The 14790-nt window shown below is 42.9% G+C and overlaps 2 protein-coding genes across 2 annotated transcripts; one reads left to right on the top strand and one right to left on the bottom strand.

The window, feature by feature from the left end:
• The first annotated feature begins 1032 nt into the window (after positions 1-1032).
• Positions 1033-3595, top strand: PAHX (phytanoyl-CoA dioxygenase (PhyH) family protein). The gene is made up of 9 exons (XM_078588161.1): positions 1033-1191; positions 1270-1394; positions 1485-1545; positions 2051-2119; positions 2333-2451; positions 2532-2679; positions 3052-3196; positions 3285-3371; positions 3434-3595. Exons 1-9 carry the CDS (start codon positions 1137-1139, stop codon positions 3474-3476), a joined length of 852 nt encoding a protein of 283 aa, XP_078444287.1. The 5' UTR covers positions 1033-1136; the 3' UTR covers positions 3477-3595.
• Positions 3546-7203, bottom strand: LOC144713559 (putative fructokinase-6, chloroplastic). The gene is made up of 8 exons (XM_078588159.1): positions 7109-7203; positions 6594-7007; positions 4847-5058; positions 4514-4726; positions 4236-4433; positions 4026-4163; positions 3842-3958; positions 3546-3773 (listed from the first exon to the last, which is right to left on the bottom strand). The coding sequence occupies exons 2-8, from the start codon at positions 6793-6795 to the stop codon at positions 3642-3644; spliced, it is 1212 nt and encodes a 403-aa protein (XP_078444285.1). The 5' UTR covers positions 6796-7007; positions 7109-7203; the 3' UTR covers positions 3546-3641.
• Between the last annotated feature and the right edge of the window lie 7587 nt (positions 7204-14790).

The raw sequence follows: 14790 nt of genomic DNA, 5'->3' as shown, positions 1-14790 counted from the left end.
GGAAGAGAAAGAGAAGATGGAGGGGGCACTCAAACTGATTCGCATGCATATCAAAGGAGGGTGCCCCAGGAAAATTGCATAAAAGTCCCTGCTCTCTACAATTAAGTAAAAGCCTCTGAACATTGAGTATATCCACCAATGTCCAAAAACGTTATGGGTGTCACCCTCTAGGCCCATGTATCAATCTAGTTATTAACTCCAATGGCCAAATAACTTTTATTGAGCTAACCTGATTAATTAACTGGATAAGATTGTTCATCTTTTCTCCATCACTAGTGCAATGATTTGGCGCTCATGATTTGAGGAACTTTCTTGATCATGGCCAAGACCAGATACTTGTTCGGTTGTTGGATTATCGAGGACCTCACATGTGCTTTCACATCTTTTTTGGATGTCCTTAACCTCTTTGAGGCCTATAGAAGGGCCACTCGTACTCCATGATCATTCCGCACACTTTCCTTCATTGAGAATCTTTATCCTCCGTGAGTCCTCTTCTTGATGTGGGGAGTTCTTAGTGGTTCTTGTACATTCATGGACACCTGCCTTGTGGACTCAAGGTGTACACAGTACCTAGGGATTGGGGGAAATATTTTGTTCATTCTAAAATGTCTGGAATCCTTAGAACCAGTTACTCTAGCTCTTGAATATACAAGGACCTGGATGAAATCATTGAGTCCATAAAGATCAGGTACTCTAGTCCTGCCACTCTTGTTGCAGACTGCGGATTCAAGCCAAGATCTACTCAAGTTCATCATGGAAGTTGCTCCACAACTTAAGTTGAGCAACTTCTTCATTTTCGTATGGTATCACCAACATAAATAATAAGCAATTCACAATCGTTAAAAATTGCATCAAATTTTAAACACATATATTCCATGAAGAAGATGATAATTGCACATTAGAAGTCGTTATTACCAGATCACATCGTAAAAAAAAGTATATAAAATTTAACAAAAAAATATTATTTAATTAATATTCTTTTTTATGTGCATCAAATTGTGTTATTTAGTTTAATAATAGAATTTGATAGATGTGGAGTTGGAAATTTTCTGCCCCAACTTCGAACCGTTGATGAATTTCTAAGAAACTCGACATCTCTCGGAAACGTGATCTCGACTAGCTTGGGAAGTGGGCAGATGGATTTCGCCGGCGAGGTCGACGGGAAGGAACTTGATTCCTTTAATTCCAACGGTGACCAAAAACGTTGACTTTGCTCTTCCGATTTCCCGATGTTTCGCTAATTTTCCCCAATTCTGATTCATGTTGTAGGATTCCTTGTGATCGAGAATTTCGCAAGCGCGGAAGAGATTCGTACCATGATGGAGAGGATGAATGAGCTCCTGGAAAGCTTCGACTGCTCCACGACCCGTTCCATCTTCTCGACCACAAACCAGGCACTTTATATCGATCATTAGAAATCAGAATTTGATAAATTCACGATCCGTTCTTTGCTGAGCGACGCTTCTTTTTATCGTATTATCTAGAGAAAGACGACGGATGATTACTTCTTCGAAAGTGCGGAGAACATCTCGTTTTTCTTCGAAGGTATGGCCGAAATCTGACCTTGATAATTTCCCAATCTACGACGACGATAGTTTTCTCTTGCTGCTCTTGCTCGACCAGTAGACCCTTGATTTTGAGCTAGCTCCAAACCATGGCTTATCTACTTCCAGTAAATTATTGAGCAGAAATTACCTACCCGGCGCAGCAGATCAAAGCTTGACCCTTGATCACACTAGATTCCTCAAGAGAATCGTAGACTTAAACCTGATTCAACTCATTCTTCGCAAATTAATCCGAATTCTCAAGAATTAAAATTTTCATATCTTCTGCCGGAGATCAGATACTGCGATGTTGGAATAAACCATGATTTGCCAACTTGGCTCATCATTTTCTTTTCGTTTGGTTGGAAACCAAATCAACCTTCTTGATTTTTTGAGGGAGGAGAAATGTTAATTTTTGCCACTAATTCTGCCAAATGGACTTTATGGATTTTATTAGTTCATTGATGACATTGAAATTTCTCCATCATTTTTGGTGCATCATGCAGAAAAGGCATTTGGCGATGATGGAAGCTTAAAGCAGCCCAAGCAGCTATCTATCAATAAGGTCGGCCACGGTGAGTCTTTGATTTACTCATGAATTTGATACATCATCGCAAAACTCCTAACATTCTTAGTAGATATCTACCGTTTACTTAAAAATGAAATAAAAAATTGTAACCACACCTAATTCACGCACTCCCCTCTCTCTTAGGTTTTCCTTTGCTCCAAGGAGCCATCATTAATTAACCAGGAGAGTGCTTAATTAAGAATCTGATGCCTGTCAACAGCATTGCACGACATCGATCCTGTATTTAAACAGTTTTGCTCGTCTGCGAAAATCGCAAAGCTGCTCTTCTCTCTGGGATACAAGAGGCCCTCAATCATTCAGTCCATGTATATTTTCAAGGTTGCAGAAGTGCTTATTTTCATTAATGCAGATTTTATAATGCTTCATGGTAAATTCTAGCCTAATTTCGATTTTCACAGCAACCGGGCATCGGAGGAGAAGTTGTGCCACACCAAGACAACTCCTTTCTTTACACAGAACCGACCTCCTGCATGGGCCTGTGGCTGGCTCTTGAAGATGCCTCTATTTCCAATGGATGTCTCTGGGCAATTCCCGGTTCTCACAAGAGTATGAATTGACCTCTTAATCATCAATCTTTGTTGAATATATGTAAAAATCTTATTTTGTATAAGCTAAAATAAGCAGTTTTGTATTGGGTTACTAAGCCCACTACCCGAGCGGGTTACTTACCCATATCAGGTAGGCCCATTATCGGGTAAGTAACGGCTTGTCAAAACTAGCAGTTACTAGCCGTTAAACTAGCCGTTATAAGCGGCTATTTAAATGTGTACTGTTATCGCATATGAAAGTAAGGTTTTCTTTTGTTGTTTCAAACCTCTTGCTCCATCTTCAGTCTATTCTCTCCAAGAAATCAGTACAATCAACAATCTTTACTTAATAAACCTTGATTGTATAGTTTCTTTAATTTTTTTGTTCCAGATGGACTTGTGAGGAGGTTTATCAGGGACGAGCAAGGTGTCCATTTTGACAAACCCTCTCCTTCCTATGCTCGTGAGGATTTTGTGCCTTTGGAGGTCAAAGCAGGGTCTTTGGTTGTCATCCACGGAGATCTTGTGCATCAGAGGTCAACCCAGCTGCCATAATTGCTAATTAAATTGCCCAAATACTGTTTTTCTTGGGTTTAATCGCTGTTGACTGCCCATTAATTGCAGTTTTGAGAACCAGTCCACAAAGTCAAGGCACGCCCTTAGCTTGCATGGCGTAGAGACTGATGGGTGCGTCTGGGCCGTTGATAATTGGTACGCATGTTAATCTCATTGACTTTGCCATGTCTTCCAACTAATCTATGTTTCTTGTGTAGGATAAGACGAAAGACGGCGCCAGAGCCTCTCACCGTGCCCTGATCCGGGAACAGATCAGGTCAAAGAGGGTCAAACTAAGTCAATGGTGACGATGGTTGTGTCAGTCAAAGATGGTCAACGTTAATTAACATTAGAAGTGATGGGTGAATATTTTCATGGAACCAGGTGTTTTATCATTTGATAAATGAAGGGCAGCGAGCCTCCGAATTATGCGACCTGGTTTATTGCAGCAAGGACAGCCTCTCTCGACGGAAGAGCAGGAATGGCCCCGCGCTCCGTGACAGTCAATGCGCCACAGGCGTTTGCGAAAGTCAAGGCAGCCCGTAACCTCCCTTCATCCTGACCAGGGGCAACAAAGAGAATTGTTAATGAGACAGTCAATGGACATTGGATATACTCAAATTTACCTGGAGAAGAGAAAAGTCCGAGGCCAGCTGAAACAGAAACCCGGCCACAAACGCATCCCCGGCACCAGTGGTGTCCACGGCGTTGACTGCCATACCGCTGACTCTCCCATGGAAATCCTGCAAATTGAGAGTCAACGCTTAGATGCAGTCAACAGAACAAGAGAAGTCAACGCCAGGTGCAGACCTTGGAGTAATAACGGCAGCCGTCAGCGCCCTCGGTGACCAGCAGTAGTTTAAGGTTTGGATGCAAGAGCTTGCAAACAACGGCATCGTCGTAGGGGTCTTGCCCATTGGTCAAAAATGAGATCTCCTCCTCGCTTATCTGCAGTTTCAAAGGTTTGACCAGAAAAGTCAACAACAAGAGGGGCTACTGCAAGTAAAAGGTTGGATCAACCTTAATTATGTCGGCAGTGTCCCACACGCTGAGAATTCCTTCTCTTGCACTCTCTGCCGATGGCCAGAGAGGAAGACGGAGGTTGGGGTCGTAGGAGAGGAGCACGCCAGCCTCCTTGGCAGCCTTACATGCCGCTACGTGGGCGGATCTGCAAGGCTCTGTGATGAGACTTATCGACCCGTAGTGGAAAATCTTTGCCTGCCAGGGAGTGGAAAGAGAAAAAAACAGAGTAAAGACCAGTATTGAGACCTTGGTCAAAGTCAAGCGCAGGGTCAGACCTTGGTGATGATTTCCAAGTCGAGTTCCGACTCTTGGAGCAACATGTCGGCGCTGGGATTGCGGTAGAACATGAATTCTCTCTCCCCATCGCTGCGCAGAGTGACGAAGGCCAGAGCAGTGCGAGCCCCGGGGTCAAAGCGCACCCCCCTGCTGTTCACACCGTTTTCTTTCAAGATATTGGCAAGCATGTAACCGAACTCATCTTCACCAACCTGAACATGCCGAAATGTGAGGGGGGAAAAAAAGGAAATCACCACTTATAATGAAGTTGAATTCTTGTTTTAGATCATGAAAGAAAATATTTCCACAGTCAGCTGGGTAATCAGAGGCACCTTGCCAATGAAAGCAGCTGAACCACCAAGACGCGCTACGCCAACAGCTACGTTTGCCGGTGCCCCGCCAGGGGCCTTTTTGAAAGCAGGTGCCTCAGCCAATGAAACCCCATTGATTGTTGGGACAAAGTCAATTAACATTTCACCAAAGCTGACAACGTCCGAGTAACTTGGTTCAGAAGAGTCCTCTCTCTCGGATGCTCTAACAAGGCCTGAGAAATATATTACAGTCAAGGTAGAGCAGGAAAAGGAATGATTAAGTCACCACGAGTAAGATGGATGAATTAACAGAGGTAATGAACGTTGTCAGTTTCTTGACGCGCCCTTTAATGGCAAACCAATGTGTGATAAGAAACTAAGAACTTGAACAACGATAAATAGAAAACCAAGATACACAATATTTCTCATTGTCAAAATAATCTTAGTTGCCGAATTCTGATGTGTGATGCAAATAACATTTTATCCGAAAGGCATGCGTTAGATTAAGAAAGGCAAATACTACGTCTCCCTCAGCTCATAAAGTCAACATAACGGACTACAGCAATATATGAAAAACACGTGTAAAGAAAAATGGAGAATAGCCCATGATAATGCAGCAGTTCACTCAAACCGTAGGTACAGCTTGCGGTAAAAGAGATCCTAAGGCATATAACCATCTATTTTACATGGTAAAATTTTTTACGTGATCTAATTCAGGTATGTCTCCAATTTATTTTTCACATCTGCAGCCAGTTCACTGTCTGGTACATTATTTTCCCAGGATTAGAAAGTCTGGGCTTTCCACCGGCTTCTGATCAAATTCGCCAACCCCCTTTACCGAGAAAGCTTTTCACTCGTTACTATTTGTAACTAAGTACTTTAAATAAATAAAAAACTCAACTTCTCCTAGTCTAGATCATGGTTAAACCAATAATTATTACACATTAATCTGTACCCTATAGTTTTTTTTGAAGATTATATTTACCCTATAGTAAATAGGACAGTACATCTTTCCAGGCGTACAGCATCGAACGCATAAGTAGCCACCTAGATGCCAAATTGCAATAAGAGTTATTCATTTTTATCAGAAGTCGTTAAGCGATGAGATGGAAGCTGAAAGAAAACCTAAATAATAAAAGACAGAAGTCCCGGGTTGTTTCAGAATAGAAACTTTTAATCTTTAACGGTGTGATTAAAACTTGGTAGTATTTTGTATGCTTACTTCAATGAGCTCCTCACTTCTTAGTGTATCTGTGTAATAGCTCCAATCGAAATAATACAAATCAAAAAATTCGAACCGGAATCTAGACGGAATAAAATCGTCACTGAAACATGAAACTTAAAGAGAATCGTCGCGGTAAGTTTGCAACACAACAGAAGAGACCAAAAAAGAGAATAAATAACGTTCAATGATCCCCAGAAAAATAAAGCTTTTTAATCACACTTAACCACGCACATTAGCATAATGATAAGTTCCAGAGGAATGTCCGATGGAAAAAAGACCTGCTATTATTTTACGCAACTGAACTTCATCCTATCGTTCTTTGGAGGCAGAAAGCAGCTTAAAATTGTTTTTTTTTTACTTCGATTCTAGCACAGCCCTATTGTAGCATGATTGATGAACAAACACTCAAGAAACAGGGTTAAACCCAGTAGTTCATTTCTTATCTAATCCCTGAGAAACACATCACAGAATGGAATGCGAACAATAAAACCCCAAGATAGATCCAGATCTAAGAACACGAGGAGGAGAAAAGCATGAAAGTACCTCTCCGAACTTCGGCGGAACTGAATCTGAAATGCGAGGAAGTGGATGGATCACGAGAAAGAGATCTCGCCGGCAAGTAGATAGACTGTCCCTTGATCTCAAAACAAGGCGCCGAGGAGAAAGATCTACTAGATGATACAGAGCGACCCCGGAGACAGTATTTAGGAACAACGGAGCTTTGAAGGGCCATCACCATATCCATGACAATCTCGAAGACGGAAAATATCAAGAAGACAGCAACTGAAGAAGATGGAAAAGCGGCGTCTTGATCTCTTCTCAGCCCGCTACCTTTGAACAGCGACTCGTATTGCGCTACAGATGTGATGCTATTCGTCTTTACTGGATTCAACAACTGACGCGATCACGATCACTGGGACAAAGACAAGCCGTGAAGGATGGATGGCCCCAGCAGTCCTGAAACATGTGTAGATGTCAGATGACGATGTCTTCCGCCATTGCTAATCAAGATCTAGCAGAAAGTGGATTGATTCTTTGATTAGCGACGGAGAACTCACCGATTTCGAGATCAATCAGATAAGAACGATCGCCTTGGAATTTCAGTGGTAGCTCAGAAGAAAAAAATTCAAAATGATTGTCTCGTCAACTTGTCACCAGATCCCAATTTATACCTCTATTATTGGGCTTTTCTTTATGTTAATTTGATAAATATATAAATCCCAATTTGATAAATATATAAATCAGTAATTTGTACAAATAATTGGATGGTTTGAGATTAGGGATCAGCATGTGTAGTCTGTCGCATCACGAGTGATGGAGGACCATCTCGAGGACGACGCCACGATGACGAAGAACCATCTCGAGGATGACGCGACGGGATGTCGTCAGCCACGTCGAGCAGCTCGCGCCGACGCTCGCCACCCGAGGTTTAAGTACCCCGCGTAAGAACTTTTATCTTTTTACTTATGCTCATTTTCATGTGTGTTTGTATTTTTGGATTCGTGGACTGGGCCAATGTTGTTGGGCCCCGTCCTCGTCATTTTACTTTTTATGTTTGTATTTTGAATTTGTAAGGGAGGCCGAACCACGTCTCACGACGGTTCGTCCTCTCCCACGTTTACTTGGCACCCATCCTCACTATATAAGGGGATGGCATGCCCAAGGAACACCTTGGAGTCATTGTTGAAAAGTTTATTCACAATTCGTCTCCCCCCCTATCGTAGAGAGTAGTGTAGGGGGTTGGCTAGCCCACCCCACGCCGAGATCACTCCGTGGTAGAGCCCACGCCTCCCGTCGAGATCACTCCGAGGAGACGTGTTAGCGCCGCCGCCGAGATCACTCCGGTGCGAGGAAAGAGTTTCAAGAAGTCGCCGCCATCAAGAATCGAAAGAGGCCTTCGCCGAGATTACTCCGGGGTCTTGGGAGATTCAAGAAGCGTCGCCGACACGTCATCAACCTGGGAAATCTGCTCCGAGGAGCACACCCCAGATCCATCAAGAACTCCTCTTTCTTGGAGGGTTCTTGGTTGTTACAGTTTAAGAAAGCCATTTCTTGGTACCTTTTTCCACCCTTCCACCATTCCTGATCCATACCCCCTTCTCTTCGTTCTTGATCCACCCCACCACCGTTCTTGAACACCCTCCCACATTTCTTGAATTTCCCCTCTTTCCTCCTTTCCCCATCGTTTCTTGATTCCCAACCGCCTGCCTTGCCTTTCTTGATCGCCCACCCTCCTTTCCCCATCGCTTTCTTGATTCCCAACTGCCTCGTCTTGCCTTTCTTGATCGCCCACCCCCTTTCCCCATCGCTTGATTCCCAACCGCCTCGTCTTGCCTTTCTTGATCGCCCACCCTCCTTTCCCCATCGTTTCTTGATTCCCAACCACCTGCCTTGCCTTTCTTGATCGCCCACCCTCCTTTCCCCATCGTTTCTTGATTCCCAACCGCATCCTCTTGTCTTTCTTGATCGCCCACTTTCTTTCCCCTTGATTTCTTGATTTCTTGATTTCTTGAATTCTTGATTTCATGATTTCTTGATTTCTTGATCTCACCATATCTCCTTGATTCCCTTCGCTTCTCCCCTTCGCCTCATCTTTCTTGATTTCTTGATTCCCACCCTCTACCCCATAACCGATTACTTGGTTTTCTGCCCCACCCCCACGACTATTCCCACGATACTTGGTTCGCTGTCTTGCCCGCCCACACGACTACGCCGTGCGCCAGCCAAGCGCGCGCCTTGTGCGCCCTCTGCTCCGACTTTTGTTGCACGCCACCCGTGGACTCAGCTCTGTTGGTAGTTACGACCGCATCGTCGCACCGGTTTTGTCTCGCCAACGACACTCGTCCCGCACGACCGACACTAAGCATCCGCTCGACGACTTGGACGCCTTGGACTAAGCGATACAAAGGTCAGTCTCGTCTCCCCTCTATAAACTCCAGTATTATTATCTTCGACAGTCTCGTCTTCCCCTATCGCGTCCGCTACCGTGATATTCTCAAACATCATCGGATAGGACTAGCCACCTTGTCGAGCATAGGGATTCTTGTGGTAGACGGACTGTCATCCGACTTGGACGCCAACGCTCGGGGCTGTTAGATGCCCTCACCTAGTAGACGTCTAGTAGGTCCAGCGGTCATTGGGAGTTTGATCTTAGGATCACTCGTCTCTCATTGATCGGTACGGCCGACGTCGTTATCCGTCAAGTCCTTATCTGCTCATTCGTATTTTCTCATCATTCGGCTTACATCCCATACATTCGCATCATAACCCTGTGACGTGAAACGCGCCGATCGATCCCGGCCGTCGTCGTTTCACATCAACGAGTCACTGTGACGGAAATTTAACAATGACGTGGCGGTGACGGTGACATTTTTAGGAGTCCGTGACTGTGACGGTGACGGTGACAGATGACGAAGTGGTCATGCCGGGGACGTGACAGCGACGGGGTGCCCAGGATGCGCGACGTGACGCAACGGCCGTGACTGAATTTTTGAAAAGTTAAAACGAACAGAAAATACATATAAAATCATTATTTTTAATCTTTTCGACGGCTGAGATTTTGCCACGTGACGTGGCCATTCCGATTTCCTGGCATTCTGCACAGAAGTCCCTGTTTTTTTTTGCATGCGCCGACGCCGCCTATAAGTATTGGAGATATACCCCTCCGTTCAAGTAGGGTTTTATTCACGTCACCGGTGGCAGTGATGTCGTCATAGTGACGGGGACTTGACAGGTTGCCCTAAGAAGGGATGGTGATGGGGACGTGATGGTTTTTTTTGCATATGCTTGGACGCGTGACGGGGCGGTGAAGTGACGAAAGTTTCATCATGTCACCGTCTGTCACATTTCGTCATCCGTTCTGCCATGTCCGGGCCGTCACGTCCCAGACGTGGTGTTCCCTATTTGAGATGAAAGAAGTTACGCCTTTTTCAGAGAAATGATAGGCCACACCAGACACCCAATTTATCTCCTGGCCTCGAAGTAACTCGTGTATGGCAGCTTATTTGTAGAAGAGGATCAAACCATTGCATTAGTGGAAGGGAATATACTACACTCCTATTCGCGTAGTGCGCTGATTTGAAATGAATGTATATTGTGTGCATGAGTGAACCCTTGCCGTATTGTGTATTCTACATTGTGCATTGTGTTGTAATTACATCGAATTGATGTAGGATGGGACGAAAAGGGTCGGTCAAAGAGGCCATGAAATAAGGTTGGAAGTTGCTCATTCAGCCAGGTTTACCCCATTCTAGATTGCCAACCTAGACTTTAAGTAACCCACACAACAGCCCAAATTAATGAAAACACTAATGGAAAACTATGTGACCTGCCAGACAATCACACTTGCATTTCTCTTTTATGTTCATTGAATAGACATGTTATTCATTATTATTGTTGTTTGATGTTTTTAATGAAGTTATTGACTGCATGGAATGACAAACTCAATTATGACGACATCACAAGATAGTGATGATGAATCTTGAAGCATGTGTTATAAATATTGTTATGAGCAATATCTGGGCGTGTACAAACTTGTGCATACATAAGACTCCCCACAGCTGATGCATAAGGAATCTTTTGCATTTCCTGGCTTTCAAAATTGTTCTTCGGACACCGATCAAGACTGAACTTGTCTCCTTTAGCAATAGGAGTGTCTAGAGGTTTACAATCTTCCATGCCATATCGTTTAAGGATTTTTTCAATATATCCCTTTTGAGACAAACCTAAGATATTTTGAGAGCGATCACGATATATCTGAATACCCAACACATATGAGGCTTCACTGAGATCCTTCATCTCAAAATGACTCGACAGAAATTTCTTCGTGTCATGAAGTAGGTTTGTATCGTTTGTGGCAAGTAATATGTCATTGACATATAGGACGAGAAATATGTATTTACTCCCACTAAACTTATGGTACACACATTCATCTGCTAAATTTGCCTCAAAACCGAAAGAGACAATAATTCGATGAAATTTTTGATACCATTGACGAGACGCTTGCTTTAGACCATAGATGGACTTCTTTAATTTGCAGACCATTGACTTTGGATCTCCAATCTCAAAGTTTTCTGGTTGAACCATATATATGGTCTCATTAATGTCTCCGTTAAGAAACGCAGTCTTGACATCCATCTGGTGTAGTTCAAGATTAAAATGCGCTACAAGTGCCATTATAATTCTAAAGGAGTCTTTCGATGAAACTGGAGAGAAAGTCTCATTATAATCTATGCATTCTCGTTGAGTAACACCTTTTGCAACAAGACGAGCTTTATATCTTTCCATATTACCCTTTGAATCCCTTTTGGTTTTAAATATCCATTTGCAGCCAATGGGCTTCTTACATTCGGGTAATGAAACAAGATCCCAAACGTCATTGTCAACCATAGATTTTATTTCTTCGTTCATGACATCTATCCACCTTTGAGAGTTAAAATTCTGCATGGCCTGTTTTATATTAAGAGAATCATCTTCCATGATCTCAAAATCAGCCTCATGTTCCTAGAGAAAAACAATATAGTCATCCGAAATTGCAGATTTTCTTTCTCTTGTGGATCTTCTTAATGGCACTTGTATTTGAGGTTGTGATGTTTGTTTAACTAGAATAGAGGAGCATGAAGCATTATCTTGAATTAGTGGTGCCTTTGTTGGTGGGCCAAGTGTGATTAAGTCATCTTCTTAGTCATTAACAATAACTAAAGGGCCATCCTCTAATTCTTCCGTAAAGACAATGTCATGAACTTTATCTCCCCCGGCAAACTCAACATCCTCAAAGAAATGAGCATTTCCCGTCTCAAAAATGGCTTTAGTAGTGGAGTCATAAAATTAAAAACCTCTAGACATTTCAAAATATCCAACAAAATAGCAAGTGACATTTCTGGAATCAAGCTTCTGTTCATTAGGCAATAAGGGTCGTGCTTCTACTCGACAACCCCAAATGTGTAAATGTTTCAACCTTGATTTGTGAGTCGTCCAAAGCTCATATGGAGTTCTCTTAGTTGCCTTTGTTGGAATTTGATTAAGTAAATAGGCAGCCGTCTTGAGTGCTTCGCCCCAGAGGTTCATTGGAAGAGGCGATTCTGCAAGCATACTTCTAACAATATCTTGGAGTGTTCTATTTCGCCTCTCGGCAACACCATTCATGTGGGGTGAACCTGGCATGGTGTATTGAGCAACAATACCACATTCTGATAGATATTTAGCAAAAGGGCCTGGACATTGTTCACCTGAACCATCATATCGGCCATAGAAACCTCCTCCACGATCGGATTTTATGGTCTTAATCTGCTTGTTTAGCTGATTTTCAACTTCAGTTTTATATTTCTGAAACATTTCCCAGAGATTCTGATTTCTCATGAATGAGATATAAGTGGCCATATTGAGAATAATCATCTGTGAAAGTAATAAAGTAGCGTTGACCATTTCTGGTTGCTATAGGAAATGGTCCACATATATCTGTGTGAATCAATTCCAAGACATCTGAAGCTCGAATGGCCCCTTTTCTCGTAGGTTTTGTTTGTTTTCCCTTAATACACTTGATGCAAGTGTGGATATTCTTGTCATCAAAGGGATCTAGAATACCATCTGACACAAGGCGATCGATTCTCTGATGAGAAATATGCCCAAGTCTTTTGTGCCATAATGAAATGGAATTCTTATTCGTTAACTTCCTCTTGGCCCCTTTTGCACCAGTATGCAAAATTTCATTGGATGGGACGTCCACATCAAGTATATAAAGGTTGCTATCACTTAATAAAGAGCAAGTGCCGATTAGACTTGATTCATAAAAGAGACTAACTTTACTATTTCTGGATAGACAAGTATAACTGAATTTGTCCAAAATAGATACTGAAATTAAATTACGTCTAAAAGACGGTACAACGAAAGTCTCTATCAAGTCTAAACAACATCCAGACTTTAAGTGCAACCTAAACGTCCATATTGCCACCACTTTTGCTGAATTGCCATTCCTGGTGTAAATGAAGCTTTCAGTGGCACTCGGTTTCCAGCAATGGAGGCAACCCTGCATAGACTCACTAACATGAATAGTAGCCCCAGAGTTGAGCCACCACATGTCTAAGGGCACAGACTTAATTAATCCCATCGGCTGGGTTTTCAGACCTCATGACATAACAAAGATTTGAGTATGCGAGGGCAATCATTACATCTTTCTTCCATGTTAGAAAATTATTGGGATTCAAGATGGGAATTTTATGCCCTTTACGGTGATGTACACATGTGCAGTCGCTGTAGAATAGGACAAATAGCTCACATAGGGAACTGAATTGCAAATTAAAGTACAAACCCATCGCAAGTCATCGGGCGCAACAATAATATATCATCTTTGGACAATAACATTAACTTCAATTGACATCTTGTTGTGAATAATAACATAGACAAAAAAGTTCCCGTTAACTAGGAAGTCTGTCTTTGGACCGACTAACCAATCACAAGAAAAGTAACTGGATATTTGTCTCATGTCATTTATCACGAGCGTACAAAGTCTCCTCCAGTATTTACTGTCCTTTGGGCCAGCTAGTACCGACATTTGACACGTGTACACTACATCCAATGTATAGAGTAAATGATTTCCACAAAAGAGCCCACTTTGGCAGGATATTGTTTCCGTAAAAAACTCATTACACTGGACAATGTACTGAATTTGCATGTACTTGACTGCTGTTATGAATACCTTTGATTATCCATGATGGTGGGTATTTTCAAGTCCAAATACCAATCATAATCTGCCAATCTTGCATTCAAATAACATAGACCAGTACATTTTTGGACCTTCTTGGGCTAGCTAGCGGTGAAAATCCATCAAACTTGAATTATCGGCCTTTCAAAATTTTGATATTTCTATCTCATAGAGCCCTAATATGGACTATTATTGCCTTGGTATGGCTTCTTTAGTAGCCCATAAATGTCTCACAAGGGCCTAGGGCAGTCTAAAATGGGCCACCCATATTATACTTTAAAGGGCTCCAAGAGTAGGCCAAATATGTGTATTTTTATATATTTATCGGGCCCCAAGGTGGCCCAAAATGGGCCACCTATTATTAACCACACAGAGCCCTTGGGCAGCCCAAAATGGGCCGCCTATTAGGGCTCTTGCGTGGCCCTTGGGTGACCCGAAATGGGCCGCCCCTTAGGGCTCTCCCTGTGGGGCCCTTGGGCGGCCCGAAATGGGCCGCCTGTTAAGGGTCCCCCGGGGCCCTTGGGCGGCCTGATATGGGCCACCCATTTTGGGTCCCGGGGGGCCTTAGTGGCCCCGCCCTTGAGGTAGTAAGTGACCGCCTCACGGGGGGTCACTGCCTCAGGGCAGACCGCCTTACGGCGGTAAAGCGCCTCAGAGGCCGACCGCCTTATGGCGGTCAACCGCCTCATGGGCAGTCGGTGAGGCCTCTTGAGGCGGTCAGAGCATCCACTATTAGGCAACCAAAAAATAATCTTCTTCTTGAACTTTTACAGTTTTTGCTAAGGAACAAAATGAAGAATAAAGCTTGAAGAACAAGATGAAGAACCAACGTCATGCATTTGTCATCATTCTTAAAAAAAAAATGTAAGTATGTAAACATTTATCTCATCTTACATCATTTATAGCACATGACGACAATAATCATAAATATCAAATTTGAATGTACGATGAACGAGTTTTGTATGAATATCAACATGCAACACGTACGGTAAAAAAATTGTTCACCCCTTAAGAACATATGCAAGTTGGCTCTGATACCAC

The sequence above is a fragment of the Wolffia australiana genome, chromosome 16, assembly GCF_029677425.1.
Source record: "Wolffia australiana isolate 7733 chromosome 16, ASM2967742v1".
In the NCBI taxonomy this organism is placed as follows: domain Eukaryota; kingdom Viridiplantae; phylum Streptophyta; class Magnoliopsida; order Alismatales; family Araceae; genus Wolffia; species Wolffia australiana.
The sequence above is the reverse complement of the archived record's forward strand: the minus strand, read 5'-3'. Positions and strand labels throughout refer to the sequence as shown.

Bases quoted from the DNA above. Each gene is read 5' to 3' on its own strand.
- PAHX (XM_078588161.1), top strand. From the start codon at position 1,137: ATGGATTTCGCCGGCGAGGTCGACGGGAAGGAACTTGATTCCTTTAAT. The intron at 2,680-3,051 runs GTATGAATTGAC...TTTTTGTTCCAG, and splicing joins AATTCCCGGTTCTCACAAGA to ATGGACTTGTGAGGAGGTTT. The intron at 3,372-3,433 runs GTACGCATGTTA...TTTCTTGTGTAG, and splicing joins GTCTGGGCCGTTGATAATTG to GATAAGACGAAAGACGGCGC.
- LOC144713559 (XM_078588159.1), bottom strand. From the start codon at position 6,795: ATGGATATGGTGATGGCCCTTCAAAGCTCCGTTGTTCCTAAATACTGT. The intron at 4,727-4,846 runs GTGCCTCTGATT...CGGCATGTTCAG, and splicing joins CAGCTGCTTTCATTGGCAAG to GTTGGTGAAGATGAGTTCGG. The intron at 4,164-4,235 runs GTTGATCCAACC...TTGAAACTGCAG, and splicing joins ACACTGCCGACATAATTAAG to ATAAGCGAGGAGGAGATCTC.